This window comes from Falco naumanni, chromosome 11 (assembly GCF_017639655.2).
Source record: "Falco naumanni isolate bFalNau1 chromosome 11, bFalNau1.pat, whole genome shotgun sequence".
In the NCBI taxonomy this organism is placed as follows: Eukaryota; Metazoa; Chordata; class Aves; order Falconiformes; family Falconidae; genus Falco; species Falco naumanni.
The window spans coordinates 28,020,258-28,042,889 of NC_054064.1; the positions used below are offsets into that span (position 1 = coordinate 28,020,258).

Here is a 22,632-nt window from a genome sequence, read left to right on the forward strand (position 1 = left end):
CCCAACGGCATCAGTTCTAGTCCCTCATCTGCATCTGATAGACACAGATACACTGTCTCTTGGCTGTAGGTATCTACCCCTGAGCACACAAAGCCCAAAAGGTTAACTACTAACAGACATACCCTTCACCTCTGAAAGGCCTTGTCATGTGCTGTAAGTAGGACCACTTCAATATAAACAAAGCAATATCTACACAGAAACACTCAAGCTGTTTTAAATTAATTTAATTTATTCATCAGAAGTATTAAATTGGCACTGACATTCTTCCAGAAGCCAAGTGATCTGAAACAAATTTAGCTTATTTTCCTTTCAAAGTGATATGAGTAAATTGATAAGACCATGTCAATTCTGAAAGCATGTGAAATCATATGCGGTTGAGAACACCTGCTTCACCAGTTAATTCAAATTAATTCCCTTTCTCCAAGTGCCTCCATATAGACAGATCACTTCTTCCAACATAAAAGAAAAAAATAAAAGCAGAGCAACAGCAGTCATAAGTAGCAAGTTCTTAAAATAAAGCATAGCACTTGCACAAGACGAACAGATGGAGCAGCTCCACATTACCTTTTTCTGAGTGCCAAACTCACCGTAAGTAGGCCACAGCCATTCATTCTCAGCCACCCACACCCTCCCCACACCATAGCTCACTGAACCCTCAGTTGATCCATTCGTGGATCTGTGCTGCAAATTAGATCAGTGGCACCACATGTATCACAAGTTTGTCCACACCTTTAAGGCCAAAATGCAAACGAGGAGGGAGATAATATAAGTTCTTAGGCAAAGCAGTGAGGGAAAGGTGTAATTTTCACAGCTAATTAGAAACTCCACACGAAGGAAGGAGAACCACCCTGGAACTCTCATTTCTATCACGTCTATTTTTGTAATGCTACTGGCTCCACACTCCTGTCACTCAAACATCTTCACATTTATTCTATAAAGAGCAGTTCCAAGGTGAAGATTAGCCCGAGATGTGTTTATATAAGACCTGTTTCTGCAAATCTGCACTTAGAAGTTTACTTACTGCCAACAAAAGGGTCAGACTGGAAGAACTCTAAGTTGGCTTCAGAAACTAGATCAGGCAACGGATGAGATTCAGCATCAAATGGATCTTCCTGGGCAATGCGAAAGAAGTAGAGAAAGGTATTAAATTTTTAAGACATACAGGATGAAAAACACTTATGTCATCTTGTATTACCATTTAGTAGTTTCTTAAAGCTGAAAAAAAAGAGACAGCTAGAATTCTACATAATTCATCAATGGAGATCCAAAATATTTCTCAACAACTACTTGTCTACTATATGAGATGAAATGTTTTCGTGACATCACACTAAATAAAATAAGTAGTGACAATTTTATTTCTCTGTTCTTTTCTGTCCATGGTGCAAGCCTGAAACAGTTTAACCAGGATTTTTTAAATTTACTTTTTCCTCCCCCAAATCTGAATAAACTCACTTTTTTGGTAATTGTTGCAGCTGGGGTCTCTTTCTCCTCTTTTACAACAGAGGCTGTTGTTTCAGGACTATTCCTCATCTACATAAGGATAAAAGGAATTCACCATAAATAAATAAAAATTATATTGTGTAGTCTTCTGTTAAGTATTAAATAGCTAAAAAAAATATACTGAGGGATACTTCAAGAGGTTCATACTTATTATGGAACACACCAAAAAAACTCAAGACATCAAGAATCTACTGGGACATAAGGAGGGACATGTGAGGCAAGACAGCTTTAGATTTTTAGTACTATTGCTTATTCCATTCTTGTTGCACCAGCTGGAGACAACTGTTCTCCCTTAATGTTAATTCTACTATTCTGTTTATGGTATTTTACTTTGGAAACAAATACAAAAAAATTTCTATTGATACTTTCCAGCCAAGCTAAAATTGACTCCTTTTCTGCTTATCAACTTTCAGATTGCAGAAACACAGTCACTTAGATCACCCTCCTGAAATTTCACTTGTGCAAGTGTTTAAAAACAATCAATCTTGACTTCAGCTTCACAGCTGCACTGCATCATGATCAAGCAGAGAAAACACTACTCACTGGAGACACACTGCTTATTTGTTCATCTTCTGCTATACTTTCAGCATTCTCATTAAGGTTAGCAGTTTCACTACTGCTGTTGCTAAGACTAGAATGATCCACAGTTCCATTAACAAGTGTATTATGTGGCTGAGAGTGCCAACTAAATTGATTATTTTCCAGTTCTTTCAGCTCAAGAAGTTTCGTCTGCACCTGTAAACAAAAATAATGTATATGCGTCAGTATGGCAGCACAGAGAAGCTATTAGATGACCAGTCCCTCTTAAATATAAGATGGAAGATGTATGTCTTAAATTCTTCCTTTCAAAGGCAAATATAATAAACCCCATGTTCTTTCAATCAAAGGGTAAAATATGACAGATAAGCACAAGTCTGATTTAGAAGAGGTGCAATGTGGTTGAAGGACAGACCTGAGAACCTTCTCATGTCAAGGAAGTAGACTGCATGCCTGGCAACATCCAGACTTGTTGCTTTATTTCTACTCAAACTCAGAAGAAGAGCTGCAAAGCTTTCAGGGGGTTTTGTTTGTTTAGTTTTGTTTGGCGTGGTTGTTTTTTGGTTTTGTTTGTTTGTTTTTTTAAATTATGTATTTGCAATTGCCTTAAACTCTAAAGTAAAAAGGTCACTTTATCAGAATTCTCATCTTCCAAGAAGGAAAATCACAAATTCATTACCTTTTCCCACATGACTTTTGAAGTCTACAAAATCCACAGTATATCTTCCTAAGCAGTTACATTCACATGCTATTATTTCAGCAATATGCTTAGTGCAGTGCCTCACAACAAACATTTACAACCAGCCTGCCAGTTACGAAAAAATTACTGGATTTGGCAGATTATGCAGAAGGATAAACATAGTTCAGGTATTCGGGTGTCTAAATCCCACCAACTTCTGCTAGGTCAATCACGTAATAAGAGTTTTCATTGCCTTGTACATGTCACAAATCAGGTGGCGGCAAAGACACCACCAGGTGTCTTTCAAATACACTGACCTCAGAGCAACCGTTAGATAATCTTGCCTAAAGCACCAAAGCACCTACTGTTGTGAGCCAAGAGCAATAAAATCAGGAGTACTGATATAAAATCTATCAAAAAAAATATGTTTGTAGTACAGTCAAACATAACCACTTCTATTATCAGCCTTGAATCTGTTCACTGCAAGTACATTAATAGTGAAACAGCACAAGCTTCTCTCTACCTGTGACGAAACGATGGAAAATCCATTTGTTTACTTCTAAGTTTCTAAACCTCAAGGCCAAATGTAAAAGTTACAAATATGTTATAAGGCTGTTATAAGTGTTCTTGCATGAACACTAGCAGCAGAAGTCTTAAGAGAAAAATAAACAGATGTTAACAAGTTACAGATATTAACTGTGTGAAATGACCAACCCAAAAGCCAGCCATTTCTGGCGTTCAAAGTTAATGGGAAGGATTTTCATGTTGTTTTAACTTGGTAAAGATGTGACTGACTAATAGACAGCTGGCAAGTCAGAGAAGGGGAAGAATGATGAGGAAAGGGTATACAAGCTAAAGCATCACTGAAGTAATAATCACTGATTACAACAGGAGCTGAAAGTATTCCTTTAAAACAACAGCAGATGTTTCAAAGCACGATGCTTAAAAACCAGTGCAGCCACCTCCCTACTTCTCAGTATCTAGTCTCAGCCCAATTTATTCTTACATTCACCTTACTTTCCCCCTTCAGCAATACACTAAGTAAATGATATTAGCAATTTTATACCAATTCACATCAATTAAAGAAAAGTGAGAGCGTGCCTCAGGCCACAGCTGAGGAAGAAAGCTTAAATAACTACTGGACACAGAGAATTTAAACCTGCGTTATCCATTTTTCATTCATTACATTAAGATAAATTATTTATGAAATATAATAAATTAATCCCTTTTTATTAACAACACAGAGAAAAATCATGAAGTATCTTGAGTGACTTGAGTCAGCCTCTAAGAATCCTAACAGCTGCTAGCACAGAACACATGTGTAAGCAGCTAAAGCCATGAGCAAACAGTGAAGAAAAAAGAAAACAACGCCTTCCCCTTAAGAAAAACCACACTAAAGGTTGTCAGCTAAAAAAAAAACCAAAACCTTTTGGGGGGGTCTTTCACATTGCCTTACTGAATTGATTTCCTGTTGTGAATCCTGCAGATGTTGCTGAAGAGGTCCCAGCTGTGCTTTCCCAGACTCTATGCAATGCTCGAGCTCTGCAGTTTCTTGCTGCAGGCGACTCAGCTCCTCTTGAGCTTTGGTCAGTTCATCTTCATATGCTGAAATCTTTGATTCCTGGCTTGTTATTTCAGCCTTCAGCATGGCAATCTAAAGCACGAACAATACTTCAAAGCCAAATAAAAAACCCAAACCAAACACACATCCAAACACATCCAAATACTATTATTTATGACCAGAAAAAGTAAAACCTCATAGCTATTGGAGAGATTATAGATCATACCTGAAGGAAACATTAATGCCCTACTAGTGTCATTAAGATCATAGTATTCTAGCTGTTTTCCTGACCAGCTCAGATATTTAAATCTACATAACCGTAAGATTTTTTTTAACGACTAAGAAATCAGTCCCACTAATTAGTGCTAATTACACTTATTGCATTATAGTTTTGCCTTATTTGTTTGCATTTGACCTTATTTTTTTGCAAGTATATCTGTATATTTGTTGACACGCTGGTACTGAATTAGGAGGTCACTGAAATGAGTGACATATTTCCTATTCTATTATGGTCACAAAAATCTGGACACTTAGGCTGTTTATTTGTTAAAGTCTTTTTCTCTTGCCCCAGCAACTGTAATATTGCAGGGCTGCATTCTTTAAAATGAGGCATTTACTCTTCCAAGGGCCTTAGCCACTAGACCTTACCAAATGGGCCTCCTCTGCACACTTCTGCCTGATATCATTCAGTTGTTCTTCCAATTTGGCCTTCTGCTCATCGAGATCATTAAGGGTTTCTTGTGCTTCCTGTTTCTGAGCTTGCAGCTTTTGCAGATTACTGCTCTCCCGCTTTACTTCATCTTGTAGATCCTGTAATAAAACAGATTAGCTTTGCATTTGTTCCCTCTCTCCTCTTAACTCCTAAATCCCACAGTATAAGCTGTGGTACTAATTCAGATTTCAAAGTATCAACAAACTACCTTTCAAAAGCCAGCATTTATAACATGTCAGACAGGTAAGTAATCTCAAATTCTAATTCTAAGACATTAAAATAATGCGGTTGTTTACTTTTTATTTAGTAAAAATAATCTCACTGAAATATTGAAGATGGTGCATCGAAACAAGAGACCTGAAATACTGAAGATTGTGTATCAACACAGAGATTAACTGTTTTACAGGAAGGCCAGAGTTTCATTTTGAATTTACAAGTCATCTTTATTCAGGCTGTTACATTGTCTCTCTCCTTTTTAGCAATATGTTTTACTGAGTTCCTTAATGATAGAAGTTATTTATTCTGCTTCTTCCCCCTCCAAAAACACATGGCCAAAAATAGGAACTTGTTTTAGCAACACGGTAAAGAACCAACCAGTGCATTATTACCCCACATGCACCCCCTTCTAGAGCATCCCTGCCTCTGGTTTTGCAAAATTCAGTCAAAAACTTATTTTCCATGTAACAGTACTGGTAAAAAATGCACATTCCATACACAACACTATGGCATCTCTTAATTTATGAAAGAACAGTAAGTATGTACCTTGCATTCTAAGTTCATTAAGTAGCATCATATGGTAATTAGTTCATTTCTGAGCAAGAAGAATGGTTATACCTCAACAAACTCCAGAGATAACATAAAAAAAGTCAAGAAAGAATTTAGGAAGAAGAAAGAATTGTCAAAGTCAAGAGGAAGAGATAACACAGGGAGATCAAAAAGGCTTAATAATACAGGAAAGTACTAGATGAAAAGAGAAGATTGCAGCCTTTCTGGGAAAATATGGTAATGAAGGAAGAATCATGAACAGTAAAAGACAAACAGGGATAAAAGAAAATTACAGATGGTAAGAAAACAAGCAGACACGAATTTCTGATTAGATCATACATTCATGCACTGTTCTAAGCTAAGACTCTGTTGCCTTTTTTTAGAGGCGTTTTGTTTGGTTGGGTTTTTTTTTTGGTGAGGGAGATCATTTATCCATGTGTGCTAACACCTCTGGTTAATCGGGACAAAAAAGCCAGACCAAAATACAAAGGTATATGGTGCAGCAGTATAGATGCTAGGGAAACAGGTAACCTCAAGACAACTAGGAAGCAAACAGGAGAAAAACAACAAAGAAAACATTAACAAGAAAAGAAACATAGATGCTTTTATGAATAAATAAAACACACACACCCCAAAAAAAACCAAAACCAAACAAAACACTGAAACATCCCCACAAAAATCCCCAAATCAAATTTGAAGTTCATTAAAGAGTATGAGTGATGTACAGCAGCCAGACTAGGTGAATTACTGGCTATTTCTAATCTATGAAAGACAAACTGTGTGCACACGAAAAGCCCTTCCAGCATCTACTGACTTGGATAATTGGGACACTCTTGATCCATTCATTTTTTACATCGCTTTGAAAAGCAAGTATCAGCTGACACTCAGCAAAAGAAATGGGGGAAAAACTAACAGCTTAAAGAGATTTCAGTCTCCTTTCTCCAAAAGGAAGCAAAAATTCACACACAAGCTAAATATAGATCACCTCCACTCTTGCTGCTGTTCCTTGAATACCAATGTCTGTCCTAGGCACAGCAGTAGAGGATCACTAAAAAGATCTGACTAAGCCTGATGGCTCCCAGAAGAGAAAAGAAGGAAAAAAACCCAACCAAAACAAAAAACTAAACATGTTCACATAACCACTCCAAAATTAAAGGTCAGAGTAGATACAATGCACAGAACTGGGCATACATCTTCATGAAGTAAACCAGGCTCCAATTAAGCTTTGATTTCAAAGAACACCCTCAGCAGAGAAGCAGCATCTTAAAGTTCAAGCACTGAATGAGTTGCTATATGAAAACCACTAACATATTTGAGGTGGTACAAACTAGCGTTTTTATGGTAATTGTAATCCTTGTATTACATTTACAACCATTGTAACTCTCCATGCTCATGTAGCATAGGCCAAGGAAAGTCCAGAGATCTGTATTTGCACAGACAGGCAACGGATTCAATAGCTTGCCAGTCTGTCCTTCACCAAACAATGCATGTGCTAAGAACTGTTAAGCCTGAAAGCGCACAGAAAAGTTAAAACTTCACTGAGTTTCTAATGGCTTTGGGAAATGGGAAAGCCAGGAGGATTGCTTTTCTTTTCTTATCAGGTAGACTGACAAACCATGCTTGTACATGTGAAGTGCTAGACAGAAGACGACAGCCTTGTGAATGTGTTCAAAAGCCCACTGCTTGAGGCAGCATCTAGCTGCTGAAGCACACTGTGCTCCAACACCTGTGTCTGCATCAGGCTGGTGATGAGGGAGCAAGCGGACAGCCAGGTAAGGGCATTTTCAGATGCCACCTGCTCAAAACTTAATGTTTTAGTTACACATTAACTCTGTAAAACAAAGTTCTCTACTGCCAAGTGCAACACTTTGTATCAGAGTTTTGTTACTTCCCTATTTATAGGAAAATACTAATCCAATCACAAAGTTAAGGCAACGATGCCTTAGAAGTGGCTTGATCATTGTTGCTATGCCTGTAACTTTAAAAAAAAACAGCCCTTAACGTTTGCTATTAAAGAGCTGATATTTTAATAAGCCCATTAAAACCCATCAGTATGCTATGTCTTCCTCCAACACTTTTCCTGTCTTTGCTTATTATTATTATTTACATAGTATATAAATTATTTTATATGAGAAAAAAAACCCTTGTAATTCTTTCCCTCCTCCTCTACAAATCAGTTTGATCCATCACAGACCACAGCTGTATTTGAGATCATGACTTGTAGTAGTAATTCTGTAGAAACTCTGGAGTGGGATGCCATGGAACTAGCTTGATCCAAGGTGGCAGATTAGAACACACTGGGTTTGTACTACATCATCTTTAGAAATGCCACCTTTAGAATAAAACCAGAAGAAAAAAAGCATATTAGTCTGTCACCACTATTCTCTGAAGTTCTAGAAAGTTTCCTGAAACATGCAGCTCCTCCAACATTCAGGAGCCAGAAAGGGCCCAAGATAAAGGGCCACCAGCTCAAATGCTGCAGCCATTTCCTATTTGATCCTGATGGTTTCTGTTTGTCTGGCAAGCCGGTAATAGACTGTTCCATCTCTGCAGACTGACAGAACTCTGTATTTAACAAGGGACAAATAGCTGGTGTGATCACTAAGAGGTTAAAGACTAGAGACAGTTGCTTCCAACATTACTGCTCTAGATACGACTTAAACTGATTCTGTGATGCTGCTGACTATAAAATACGAAACCCATGCAGATGGCACTAATACTATAGATTTAAGGTTTTTATTTAGCTTTATATACCTTTTGTGCAAAGGCACCAGAGAACTCAACCTTCACATGCACACACACAGATTCCAGAACACACAAACAAAATCATCCTATGTACAAAACCAGGAATACCCCTAAGAATTTTTAATAGTGTGAAAAGGCAATCTGCAGAGTGGGGAGGGAGAGCAGAGAGACTGCTGCGTGCATGGACAGAATGACAGACATGGGCAACTTCTGCATGCATTCCTGCAGCTGCTGAATCTAGCTGCCATCCTGACATACAGGCCAGCATCTGATTATCTTCTGAAAGGTCAGACTATTATCATCCAGGCTCTAAGGATATTAAATAGCCAAGCACAAAATTCACAACTGGTGTAACACACCAACTCTTCTTCTGCCCAACATAAAGTAAAATGCAGAAATCTTGCATTATTTGCTCTTAATCAAATAAAGATTATTTAAAATAAAGATTCCTAAAATAAATGTAGAAATAAATGTAAAGTAATCAGATATAACACTGAAGTTTTCTTTCTTAGAGCAGCAACACCAGCTGCTTTTGCAGCTTAAAATTTAATTGAAATATTGCTTTGCAGCATTTCATTCAGAGCTTGGCTAGACTGTTAGCACCCTGAACACTGATGCTGACTGTATAATTTTTCATCCCCATAAAACACTTGCAAAATTTAAATTTTCCAATATTCTGGAAATTCAATGTTATCCTTTTACATAAAATTCAAACAGATTTTTTAAAAAATTCCTTTATGGTAGGCAAAATTCACTTGAGGCAACATTCCTCCCAAGCTGGTAATTACTGTGAGTCTTAAGAAGCAGCCCCATATACAAGCCACTTAAGTTTATTAATTTGCAATGCTCCAGTATTGTCTTTGGCTTTAATTATACATTAGATAACCTTGCTAAAAAACAAACCAAAAAACCCCCAAAAAACAATAAAAAAAAGAAAGAAAAAGAGGAAATCTATTCTTTTGTAATATTTTTCATTTAAAACTCCGTGCAGGCTACATATCCTAGCAGCTCACACATTTATATAAATACACACACCTACACCAACCCACATTCATATAGAAAACACACTTCAAAGTACATTCATTTTCTTAGCCACCAATTTTTTTTCTTTTTACTACTTAAGTGATGTGACCTAAAGACTCAGTAATCCCACTGCCATTAAAGAACCACATGGAGCAATATCAGGTGTCCAAACAATAATTGTGTGTCTTATTTACCTGGACCTCACTTGTCCTCTGCTTGATGGCATCTTCTTTCTCCTTCAGGTCTTGCTCTACATTATTCTTTTCCCTAGAAGACCAGCAAACAATGCAAGAATACTTAAGAACATCAGCTACAGCAGGTACAGTTATCCAGCCCCCTAAGACTGTATCTCTCTTTAAATACATAGTGAAACATGAAACACAAAAGATGCAAGGGACTTCTGCTTTCCAAATTATTTACAACACGTAAGTGTTCTGCATAAAAAAAAAAACCACCCTGTCTTTTCACCCAACTGCACTTCAGTGATAAGAATGGCTCAAAAATGGAAGGGGGCGGGAGGGAGAAATCAATGAAATACTGTCTCCAGTGATCTCACTGTTGCTATGGAGCACTTGTCTAATGAAAACTGCTGGGAAAAGTGGGAGGGATTGCATCAGATTCCATCTCTTAACCCCTGCAAACACAGTAATTCCTACACTAGCAGCAGCTAGAAAACACTTCCAGCAGGCCAATCTACCTGATTAATGAACTTTGCCTATCAGATTTTAGATATATCTGTTGGTAAGCTCAGTCAGAAGAAGAAAGGTTAGCTCCCTGTAATCACTACCTGCTCAGAGACCACATAGGTAGTTATTTGCTGTGTCACATTCAAGTCTGTCTCTACAGACGTTTATTCAAGTTTAAAAGTGACTACTGATGACAGGGGAATTATCATCAATAAATTCTTGGCAGTCAGACAAAACAACAGCTTTAAGAAAGAACAAACCAAGAGACAACTCAGAAGTGTTACTGTTTAAAAAAAAATAATGTGTTTATCTGTGACAGTATATGGAATATTTTCTTCTTTCACAGGTGCAGAAAAGCATTAAGCTCCATTTTTAACACTATCTTCTGTATACAGATGTTTACTTTCATAAAGATTTTGTTAATAAGCACACACATTAAAAGTTAGAATTTCAACAACGATAAACCTAACATTTCTAAATGAAATACCATAGTGAAAAGCTATCAAATTATATTACTAACACATACTTAAATCAAGGTAACTTCCTATTTTAATAGCAGCAGATTGGTATTGAATCTAAAACTATTAATCTTACTGTTTACTCTTATCTAATACAGACGAAAGGATTTCCATCTCCAGAGTAAAGCAATTCTTTTTACTGAAGCTGAGGCATTCTTGTTTACCTCTAAAGCATGCACAATGGAAAATAAAAAAAAAATATCCAGATTTCACAGATCTTAAATGAACATGTACTCGGAAAAAAATTATTATAGATTATGTTCTGCTATTATTTATCTCAGTATGTGATTAAAGAGCAACTTGCTGGCTGTGCCCAAAGGGAAGGTTTAAATGGAAGGAAAAGGAAAGACATGGGAAGAGGAACTCTGAAGAACAAAGTTATTTTGTTAAGTGTGAACCTTCGAGTTTCATAACATTACCCACTCTCCATTCATCAGAAAAAAAGCATCATGGAAATTCTAAGCAAATCTTTACCATTTCCATCAAAGCTATAGCACACACTTATAGCTCAATAAACCAGTATTTGTAGCATAGCTGTACTTAGATATTTAAGCATTGCAACACAGGGTTGAAACAAGTTCTGTTGATTTTGCTTCCTGTAACTTTTCATGAACAGAGGGTATCAATTTCAATAAAGCACTTTCACAGATCTAAATACAAGTCAGGCTGAAAAATACCTTCAAGCTCTCAGACACCCATCTGAGAGCTTGCAAACATTCAGGCTTATTATTCCTGATGGAAGATAAAAGAGAATAATTGATGAGGTAAACAAATGCTTGTTATTTTTCCTGCTCAGGTATGAAAACTGAGTAGGAAATAGAAATCCAAGCAGGTATGTATGCTTTAATATACAGCTTTTCAACATTACTGTCACCGATATGCCTGAGAGTGTCAGAGATGACAATCACTTCCCTTTTACTTCAACAGAAGCCAGGTACCTAAATCTTACAATCTGGACTATGCTAAGCAAGCAACAGGATACAAAACCCACCCACAGGCAGCTTACGCTGGCTAAATCACAACACAAACAATGAATTTGAAAAACTCAAGTGAAAGAAGTATTGTCAGGCAGAACAAGAAAAGCTTAGGCAGCAATCTCAGGCAAAGGAAAACAAGCTGAGTGTATATAGTCTACACATAACACATCCCCTCCTCCCCCCCAGCAATGCCTCTTTGTTTCAAAAAAAAAGACAACACAGACCTACTTAATTCACTAATTCTTCTGAATGCCTCCATTTCTTTTACAAACTATCTGGTATGCCCCTGTAGGAATGCTCAGCAACTGAAAGAACCAAAAACAAGTAACAAAATTGATTCATTGGATATGACAGATTTCCTGGATCATAAAGTCCCTTACCACATCAGTACTTGGGGGAGGGGGGGGAACCCCAAACGGAAAACAAAACCAAAAAACCCACACAAACAAAAAACAACCCACCAACAAAAATACCCCAATGACCCAAAAAGCACTGTGGTCTGCCAATGAAGGACACTCGTAACCAATTCAAGTCTATTTATGAAAACAATACAATTTCCCTATGCATTTTAATAGTAGTCAGGTCAGGAGAACCTTCTAAAGAAACTAAAACCAATCATTAAAAAAAATCCTCAAAGCTAACAGATGGTTCCTCCAATGCAGATACTTCATGATTTACAATCAAATAATCTCAGTAAATCCATCAGGTTTATACTAATTTGTGCATTGAGCAATTTGTAAATGGGATGGCTCCCAAATGGCACATTGCAAATATTTGTTACAGCTGACAACTGCGGAGTCCCTGTGTCAGTAGAGGCATTCAAGACAAACATAAACCGACCCTGGCCAGGCTTCTTGATGCCTAACACTTGGAATAACACTTAGTTACAAAAGCAAAAAAAGTAAAGAAATCATAGTTCTTTTCCGTAATAGACAGATGACTGCTCACAGAACTGGTAGCATTACCTACACTCACAGTTGCTCAACGTTTCTTATTTTCACATACATTTGTAATTTTGGGAATTCATAAGCGTAGTAGTATTTCAGTTCGGCAACACTAGAAAAACCGCCTAGGGTTTTTGCCTTGTTTCTTCTTGTTTCCCCTTTGTTCCCCTCAACCTTTTCAGCTGCAACAGCTCAGTTACTTCCAAACCACAGCCTAAAAGAAATCATCTAACCTACAAAAAGAATCTTACCATTGCTTTGCCAAGAAGCAGTACATCTCTCAACTTTGAAACAAAGGCTTGATGCAAATGTATGGCAGGGAAAGGCTGCCCTGTTTTTCTGGGGACGTTTTGCCATTTCCTTACTTTAGAGAGACCAACATAGCAGCTTTACGCTCTCTTTAACCCAATTTATATTCAAGACAATATAACTGTTGCTGTCCAACCTATGCAAAGGATGGCACCGCTGGTGAGATACACTAAATTAAGCTCAACTACTTAACATGCTTAGAGAGGAATGTAGTATTGGTAAAGCTTGAAGAAATTCCCCTAATTTGCAGGCTGTAGCTAGCTTTGAATACACAAAAGCAAAGCAGGGTTTGCTGGGGAAGAAAAAGGTTTTATAGCTCAAAAAAAGAATATTAAGAACATCTGGTCTAGACTCCCACAATGCTGATCAAAAAAGCTTCAAATAGCTTTCTAAAAATATAGTACAACTGAAACAGAACTTACAGGCAGCAGTGCTGACAGGCTCAAAATGATGCAGATTCCACAACGTCCCTAGGCAAATCAATCCCCTACCAGTGGGGAATTATCCTCACTAATAAGTGTTCTGCATTTTAGTCTTCATCTGATCTTCAACCTTCACCTTCCTGACATTGTTTTCACTGAATTAGATTTAAAAGCTATTGGCTACCAGAAATCTTTCCCACACAAAGTGTTGAGCCACAAACACATCACCTCTGTATTCTTCACTCAGTCTCTCAAAAAGCTGTGTTTTCCACACATTGTCATTCTTTTGGGCATTTCCTCTGCTGCCTTTTTGTTATTTTTCCCAAGTGCACTTCAAAAATAGATTCAATTTCTATTAGTGGGTCTCAGAAATGCAGCTCTCATGGATACTTCCCAATGGAATCATGGACTAGAATTACTACATATTGAGTTCAATAGCTGAACAATGTATCTTATTTAATAATGAAATAAAAAAACCCAAGTTTAAATTACATTTTTCTATGATAACTGTCAAGACAAAGTGTACTTCAACATTTATAACTGAAATGTGGATTTGTCAAAAGTGAAATAAGTTTCCTACATTTACCTAGTGTTGCTACCTGTGCTTAGGAAAGGTACAGAAAAGTAATATTTACTCTGCTATTGAAGTAACTCGTCTACAGTGGCTAAAGGATTTCCAAGTAATAGTAAAAAAATAATTTTTTTGAAAAAATAAAAATGAAAAAAATTTACTTTAGTCACAACTCACTTTATGACATTGAGAGTTTGCTTATCATTCTCAATGAAACCGCACAAACCTCTCACTATTATACTTCTGTCACTCAGAAGCTTAACCTTCTGATTGTTAATCCAGTTCTGCTCTGAACCTCTAAATCACAGGCAGAATTTCCCCTTTCCAAAAATAAATACATACAAATAGCTGCCCCTACCATATCTTCAACAATCCAGTAATGTGCCTTAAATAATTGTTTGAGTATATCTGCCACTGAAGAAATGGAAGCAATGACTTTCCAAAGGCCATGGTTCCTTCATACCTCACAGCAAGAAAAGAAAACAAGACAACCAGACTGGCTTGCACGTTAGGCTGCAAGCCCACCCAGTGGAAACCAACATTACCTAAAAATTCGTGCTAGTGAACAAATCATTTCCCTCTAAGATACTAACGTCAAACATACAGGGTTGTAAAGCATTCTCAGGCTGATAAATATGAAAGTCCAAAATTGGAATTAACACAACCTAAAGAACAACAGAGGAAGGCATAGCAGGGGGAAGTGAGGAGGCAGTGGGAGTAGTAAGAGGGAGAATAAGCAGCTGAAATGAAAAAACATTTATGTATTTAGGAAACAGACTGTGCTTTGACATACTGCCAAATTAAATCATTCCTGCAACCGACATGAATAAGACAGGCAGATTTCATCGTGACAAAGCACCCTCACTTCCAAAATAGTAGAATCAACTGTTCTTAATAGAATTTTCAGTAGATTTATGATATCACACACATGCAAAAAAAATCACTACAGAAAACTATGCTATGCCTTGGGAGTATGATGAAGTCTATACAACATACATGAACCTGATCTTCTTAGTCACTTGAAATTATTTTCATAATTATCTTTTAAATAATTAATGGAACCCAAGGGTCTGCAGGTCTCATATTAAAACAATTTTTCTCAGTGCAACAGTTTATTTTACTAAACAGAAGAGAAGCATGTCCATCTTCACCACCATCAAAACCCTAGCAGAGGTCCATATACATTCATCTTCCCACTCTCTACCCTACGTATTTCTTGATCTTTCCCATCTCGCTTCCTCACAGCCACTAGAAAAAGAGTCCTTAGAATTCCCTCTACAAATCAAAGACAACTAATACCAATTTATATCATCACTCCAGCATCCTAAACACCTGCTCCATTCTCATCCACTAATGAAGATGAACAGGAGAGAATAGCTCCATATCAGGATGCTAAGATATGCAGCTCTCAAACATACCCAAAAGGCATGATGGACAGACCTTTCACAGTCCTCCTGTTATTAAATGCACTCATCTGAGTGAACAAAGGGTAAAAGAGTTAAACAGTAGTACAGACATGCTAACCATTTCTTTTAGCAAAGCAGACTTATTACCACCCGTTTTTCTCTTATGCACTGAACTTTTTTTTTTTTTTTAACTGTAAGTAGCACAGTTGAATCTAAGGCAACTATGACTACTCCTCTTTTACCTACCTCTGCAGGTCTACTATTTCATTGTTTAATGTATCAAGTTCTTTAATCGCAGAAAAATCTGCTACAGAATTCGGTCCTTGAGCACTCTGAAAGATAAAAAATAAATACTGTTAGTTTATCGTTTATGCTGACCAACAACTATGTTCACTTTACTTTTTGTGACAGCATGAGCTATCCTCTTGTAACAACTGTTTGTAGCATTATATTTCAAATCTTCAATCTTAAGAAACCCCAAACAGTCCAGATGCTGCATTAACAGAACAAAACATACATCCAATGCATCTAGTATTTCAAACAGAGCTTGTCTCCTGTAAACTCTTGAAGACCATCCTCAACACAAGCACAGGACCACCTGATCGTACAAAACCCCCCCCACCTAGTCCTAAAATGAGATTTATCTTACAGTTAACATTTAGCTGGCTTCCTAGCATTCATCTAAGAGTGGTTTGGTTTGTTTACTGCTTTTATATTTATATTTCTTCACCCTGGTAATCCTCCTGTTGCAGAGTATCGACACTTATTTGCAACACTAAGTGGTATCGAGCTAGCTGAATGCGATCCTCCAGAGTACTGAATGAAACTTTGATAATACAAAGTCATAGGTTAGTTACACCCATGAGTTCCCATTTACTTAATGTCATTGTAAGATGACGACTGTAATATGAATTACTTGTTTCCATAATGTACACATAAATGACTAAAGAACAAATGCTGAAGGCACAAATTAGCAAGTGTTGTAATTGTTCTACTGTGCCTTATCACAACGTGAACATTAAGAAGCCGTAGTCACTGGAACTACCTTCTATAAATACATCACTTCCTTCAAGTCTCGAACAAAACCATCCAGGAAAAACACAAAGTTCAGAGGAAAAGTATATACATATAACTAAAAAAGCAAGTGATAACCCCAAAATAACACAAAAGTTTTTAAATGCTGAAGTTTCTCTAAAGATCAATCAAGATACTATTCATTATGTGTTTATTCAAGCTCATACTCTGAGAAAAAAAAAACAACACACAGAAGAGCCATGAAAATACCTAAACAGTAAATCTGAGCACTCTGTGGCAGACAATACTATTCAGCAGAACTATGGATTATTCATGCATATTTTACTAAAACAAATGGTATGAACTGAGAATAAAAAAATCCATACAGCTATTCTTAAACTGGTTAGTGTACAGTTTCTCGAGTAGGCAAAATAACTATGAAGTTCAATCCTGTTCTAAAGGAATTAAACCAGGGTTTTGCAGAGGTTCTCATGGTGTTCCAGTGCCAAAGTTTTTACTTCTCCTAGGAAGGGGACAGAAGGAAAACATGGAGCTACTAGCTACAAGTACCAATTCTTTCCTGGCCTCCTTTTTTCATCAGTTAAAGAAATTCTGCGCACTAACACCAGCAAACTTGAACAAAACACAATTCAATCTTATTTTCAATTGTTCAAGAGAACGGGTGTGGGGAGCAACATCAAAGCCAACATTTTTAGCTTCAACATACTAGTTAACAAAGACAAAAGTTAGAACTATTTGCTGCCATTTACTACACTGCAACACACATGCAAACAATGCTGCCAGTTTTTAATTCAAAATAGTAATAAAAGTGAATTCCTGACAAAATTGTTTGAAAGGAACTCGCATGTAAGTTTAAGTTTTATGGCTGGTAATGCAAGTACAATTTGGTGATTACAAACAATTCTAGGTGAAGAAACACAGCAACAAGTAGTACATTGCTGCTGCATCCCGTTCACAGGACTGGCATTCAGGCCTCAAAACTGAAATAAAAATTACACTACTGTGGTAACAAAATTCTGTAAGGAAACCAAACATTAGAAACAGCAAGATATATACATATGCATTCTGAAAATCTACCAAGAAGGATCACAAGTTAACTTCCTCTACTTTAAAAACATAATGGATTAACATTATACTTACTGATATTTTGCTGCTACCTTTATATTGGTCAATTCAGAAGACAAAGCCTAAGGTATTTTTCTTGGTTTGTTTTCTTGTGGTTTTTTGTTTGTTTGTTGGGGGGGGTGGTGTTTGCTGGTTTGTTGGCATTTTTTTCCCTATATAAGCCACACCACTTCAAGAAAACCAGCAAAAAGCCTATTCCTGCCTACTGCTCTTATCCTTTATGTTCAATTCTTTAGCAATAACCTTGGACAAACAGGTTCTTTCATATCAACAAGACAACATCTCTTTTCAAAAAGCTCAAAATGAGCTGAAGATTCAGCTCAATTTAGTAAAACAAATGGTAAGGACTTACAGAGCTAAAAGCTAACTTACCTTCTTTCACAATATTCTTACTCAGCATTTGTGTTAGTAATGCAAAAAAATAAGTCACACTGATGTCTGAGAGTTCTCTAAGAACATTTTACACACACAAAATAGCAGTAACCAACATTGATCTCATCCAATGTGTTCTAATCACTAAATTTTCTGCAATATAATCAGTAAAACCGAGCTGTTAGTCATAACGATAACTGTCAACTCTCACATTGGGCTACTACTCTGTCACCACTTCCCCAACAGTTTCAACAGGGTAAGATGTAGCATTTTCTCCTTTAAGTTCAAGTAGCATAAATTACCAACAGGTAACAGCCACAGAGGTCTGGGTCCAAGGAAGAACCCTGGGGTTCTTCCAGATGAACAACAGTGGAGATCAGCAACAACCTGAGATCAGTACACCCTGTGACACTTCAGAGAAGTGCTGTGCTATTCCAATGATTATGTAAGAGTTTTAGAAGGATGTTCATTATTAAACCAACAGACAGTAAATATTAGAAAAGCAAAGATTCTCTAACCTTGAGAAAGCAGAGTTAACAAACTGACAGAATAATAAGGATGAAAAGCAGAGTGGTGCAGAATGGAAAAAACAGTCCAAACTAGAAAAGAGACATAGAAAGGAAAGCAAACATACAAAAAAGATTAGTAGATTTGCAAATAAAGCAATTACTTTTTAAAAACAGAATGTAAAAAGAAATTAGGTATCTGCTACAGAAACTCAAAAGTAGTGCCAAATTTTGAGTTTCACTTTTTCAAGTGCAAATTTTTTCATTCTGTTTAAGAAAATTGTAGTATTAGGTCAATGTTTTGCACAACCAAGAAAAGGTAACTCACATCAGACTTCATGATGTGTAAAACAAGTAAGAATTTGTGATGACTCTACCCTTCTGATAAATACAACTTGAACTGCTGAGGTACAGTCTACTGCTGGATTAAGAAAGATGGCAATCAACAGACTATGAAGACATTTAAACTATCTGTGAAGCATAAAATGGAGGACCATTTACTTTTAAAACTTTAAATATATAATTCTAAGCTTTATTTAGTTCACCTTGTTTCCAGACTTCTTAAAAAAGATCTATGTAAAAAAAGGTAACTGCGGACACATTAGAGGAAAAACATGGAACTTGTGCACACTATTTCAGATGCAAACTAAAAGTTCTTTAGATAGTTAGTAGAAGGGCTTATTCTTTTAAAAAAAAATAATAATGCTTTCTCCACATAAGATCTCTCCGCTTGGTTGGCAGGCATAATAAATGACAGCTTCATTTTGAAACATGGATGGAACAGTTTTTTGTCAATTCTTTGCACCTAAGTCTCATTTGCTTCTTGGTATTATGACAAATTTAAGGTATGCCAGTACTTGAGGTGCTTCTTGCATAGCCTTTGAAATTAACATTCTTTTTTTGAGATCTATACCAAAAATGTCAAACCCATCCTTACCTTCTGTAAGCTGACACCCCTGTCTGAAGGTGGAATCATCTCCGGAGTCAGAGCCTGAGGTGGATCAATGCCCTTCATTAACTTCTGATTAATTAAATAGAAAGCCAAAGCAAACTGTTCCTTTGAAAGCTTTCCACAGTCCTTTGTGTCACAGAGCGCCCTGTACAGAGATACACATGAAATAAATCAAATCCTCATTTCTGCAAGTACAGCCCTCTTTATTGTACTTGCTGTCATTTAAAAATGTGAAAATTGCTAGTGTGTATCTCCTCTTCTAAAAAAAGGCAATATAGCAGCAAGGCGTGGTAATAAATAGAAAACATTACTCAAACATACACGGCCACTTTCTTTTGGTAGGCTAAAGGTCCACAGCTGTTACAGTAGGTTCTGATCCGCTGAAAGGCAGAATCAGGGCTGTAAGTTGTAACACCTGAGTATCTGTAACTGAAGTTGCTTCTAGATTAAATAACTTTTCACAGCTGACACAATTTCATCTGCATTTTCCTAAAGCACAAGTTGCAGCAACCATACCTGGGCGGGGTGTCTGTGTTTCTATCAGAGTGCCCTGCAATATCTTACAGTGGGGAAAAAATTAAAAAAGCAATAGCTGTCACTACTAGCTGTAATAACAGACAAGTTGTAGAATAAGATGGGCCATAAGTCTCAGTCTCATGTGATATTATATAGGTAATTCTCTTCAGCAGTATATGGATAGTATCAGTGTTTAGATACACAGCAACACAAGGATGCATTAAATACACTGGTTTAGCTGAAGTGTAGTATTTGTTTATAACAATCTGTGTTCAGGCACTTTACCTCCTCCCCTAAGACACAAGGCATAGCACAAACACCCATTTCTGTCCAAAAGCAGAAGTAAATAAATTACCACTACTTATACAGAGGCCATGCTGTTATATAAAAAAAAAAAACCCCACACCTTTCATTTTCCAGAAATGTCAAAATAGCACTTTTCAAGAAAAGTGCTAGGAAGGAGCGAGAACCATGCCATCGTCTAAACAGCTGTCATGGAAAAAAACCCTACCAGATATGTGCAAGAAGAGCAGAAGGCAGTCCTGTCTTCAAGAATAGTTCTCTGGCTTCCACACCTGACACAAATCCATCCATGTCCTTGTCAGTTTTCACAAAGATCTCATCATACTTAATTTTGTCTGCAGGCGATACAACCCACTGAAGGGGGGTGGAGATGGAAGGAGAAAAAAAACAAACAAACAAACCAAAACCACAACACTAAGATATAGGCAGTTCTGTTTTCAGATAGCTACTTTCAGAGTTACATAAATTCAAGGACTACAGCACAGATTTAAGAAGTGATATCGGTGCCTCATTCATGAGCAAGTTTTATCCTCCCAGACAGAGACACACAGAGATCCATAAGCAATTCCAAAAGCAGAAGCAAAGTATTTACATCAGTGAAGCACCAAGGCTGGCGGTACTGCTCTACCCCTTTGCCTATCCACTGAAAGTATTTCCCGGAGCCCAGACCTCCTCCCAGCATGGGGCTGTGCCCTCATCACTGTGCTCAGTCACAGCCCTGCTTACTGTCTGGCTCTATCAATTTTATTCCCCTTACACAGCAAGGGAGCTTTAGCTGGAGGGACTGAAGAACTGCTCAAGCCCCGACTGTTAATTGTTGGCACATTCTAAATTGTAGAATTTACCTCCCATCAAGGTAAAGACATGAATTGGTGCCGCTTCTGTTACTTCAGCACTATTTCTAAACACTAAGCTACTTATAAAGATGTTTGAGTTTGAGTGAAAATGGCTTCAAGTGCATGCTTTTGAACGCTAATTAATTTCAGCACACAAGGACATTTAACAGATGAATCCCAAATGGTGCTGTACATAAAGCATACACTGAAACACTCACCCAGAATGGCACTGATTAGTAATACATACAACAAGATTTGCCATCAGTGCGTTGTCAGATGAAAACCTTGGCACCTCCAGAACTAAAATGCCAGTTTCCTACCGATCACTCAAATATGGGTATCCAAATGTCCAAGCAGCCTTTCACGCATTAAATACTACAATGCTTACCTTAGACCCCCTTCTCACTTTCTTCTTATTTTGAATAGAATGAGTAAATTAGAAACTACTTGGAAAGACATTTTCTCAAATTCTGGATTCTAAAATGACAAGGATTAAATAAGTTGCTTGGAGGGCCTGGGAGGTGTCAAGCTTAATCATCATATTCAGAACAAACACCAAATCCTGTGTGTTTAGGTGGATATGCCAGACCTTTTGTTTCCTTTTCCTATTGCTTGTGCATCTCTCTAGTCCATTTTCATTAACGTCTTCTTCAAATTGCATGCACACCTGCACATACAACTGTGCATACATGCCTGCCATAATTTTTTTTTCATTTATATATACTAATATATATTATTTATTACTTGTCCTTGTTGAAATCTGTCTTCAGCCAGGAGACATGTTCTGCAGATGTCTACCTGGACTACATTTTTAAATCTGTTTTCTTAATATTTTGACCTCTAAGTTTAGCTTGATGCCTTGAAATAATTTGTTTTAAGAATACCTTAAAAAATGTTACTAAACAACATCTTTTTATCCAACTGTTTATATCTGAAGACATCTCGAAAAAGCAGAAGATAACTTTCACACTTCTGCACCTAGTCTTCCCATCAGCTGCCTCAAATGCATCAATGAATCAACAGGGCAAGAAGGAAACTAAAAACCTCTATCAAGACTCTTCATACCAGCAGCTTCCAAAGTACAGCATTAAAAGAGCAGAAATCTTCTCACCCCAAGTAGCTTCAGAACTGTACCTGTGTTAATGGTGTTTTGGCAGCTAAAATGCCTACAGGTGGCAAGGACTGATGAGACTCTTTGGTAGATGCTGAAGATGGAATTAATGGCATTGCTCCTGGAACACTGATAGGTTTTCTCTTGGATGGTGGCACCAAAGCTGCAGGCAAGGACATTGGCACTGGTTCTTTCTCCAAAGCACAGTACACCAGAAACATGGCCTGAACAAGAAAATAAGGTGCGTGGATGTAAATATCCAAGAAATAAATATATATCTATAAATTAAGGAATTAGTTAATGAAGAAATGCTCCAAAGTTATTTCTTACCTTTCTCCTTTACAAGCCCCCTCAACTGAACTGCAGCTCATTGCCTTCTGACCTGTGTTTTTCATTACTACTTTCTTTTGAGGTCCAGTGCTTAACGAAGGAAGTTCAGTATCTTTTAGAACATTGAAATGATTCTCCTAAGCTTGTACCACCACTTGCGGAATTTTGAGAGAACACTTCAAACACTTAAT

The 22,632-nt window shown here is 37.2% G+C and overlaps 1 protein-coding gene across 7 annotated transcripts in view; it reads right to left on the bottom strand.

The window, feature by feature from the left end:
- Nucleotides 1-22,632, bottom strand: part of EPS15 (epidermal growth factor receptor pathway substrate 15) — a 72,209-nt gene that overhangs the window by 11,675 nt on the left and 37,902 nt on the right. For all 7 annotated transcript variants that reach the window (XM_040610150.1, XM_040610152.1, XM_040610149.1 and 4 more), the window contains 10 exons: nucleotides 22,135-22,335; nucleotides 20,373-20,518; nucleotides 19,331-19,490; nucleotides 15,602-15,687; nucleotides 9,717-9,789; nucleotides 4,926-5,087; nucleotides 4,173-4,370; nucleotides 2,044-2,235; nucleotides 1,453-1,530; nucleotides 1,022-1,112 (listed from right to left, as the gene is read on the bottom strand). In XM_040610150.1, coding sequence (XP_040466084.1) covers nucleotides 1,022-1,112; nucleotides 1,453-1,530; nucleotides 2,044-2,235; nucleotides 4,173-4,370; nucleotides 4,926-5,087; nucleotides 9,717-9,789; nucleotides 15,602-15,687; nucleotides 19,331-19,490; nucleotides 20,373-20,518; nucleotides 22,135-22,335 — 1,387 coding nt within the window. The remainder of the gene's footprint in view (nucleotides 1-1,021; nucleotides 1,113-1,452; nucleotides 1,531-2,043; nucleotides 2,236-4,172; nucleotides 4,371-4,925; nucleotides 5,088-9,716; nucleotides 9,790-15,601; nucleotides 15,688-19,330; nucleotides 19,491-20,372; nucleotides 20,519-22,134; nucleotides 22,336-22,632) is intronic.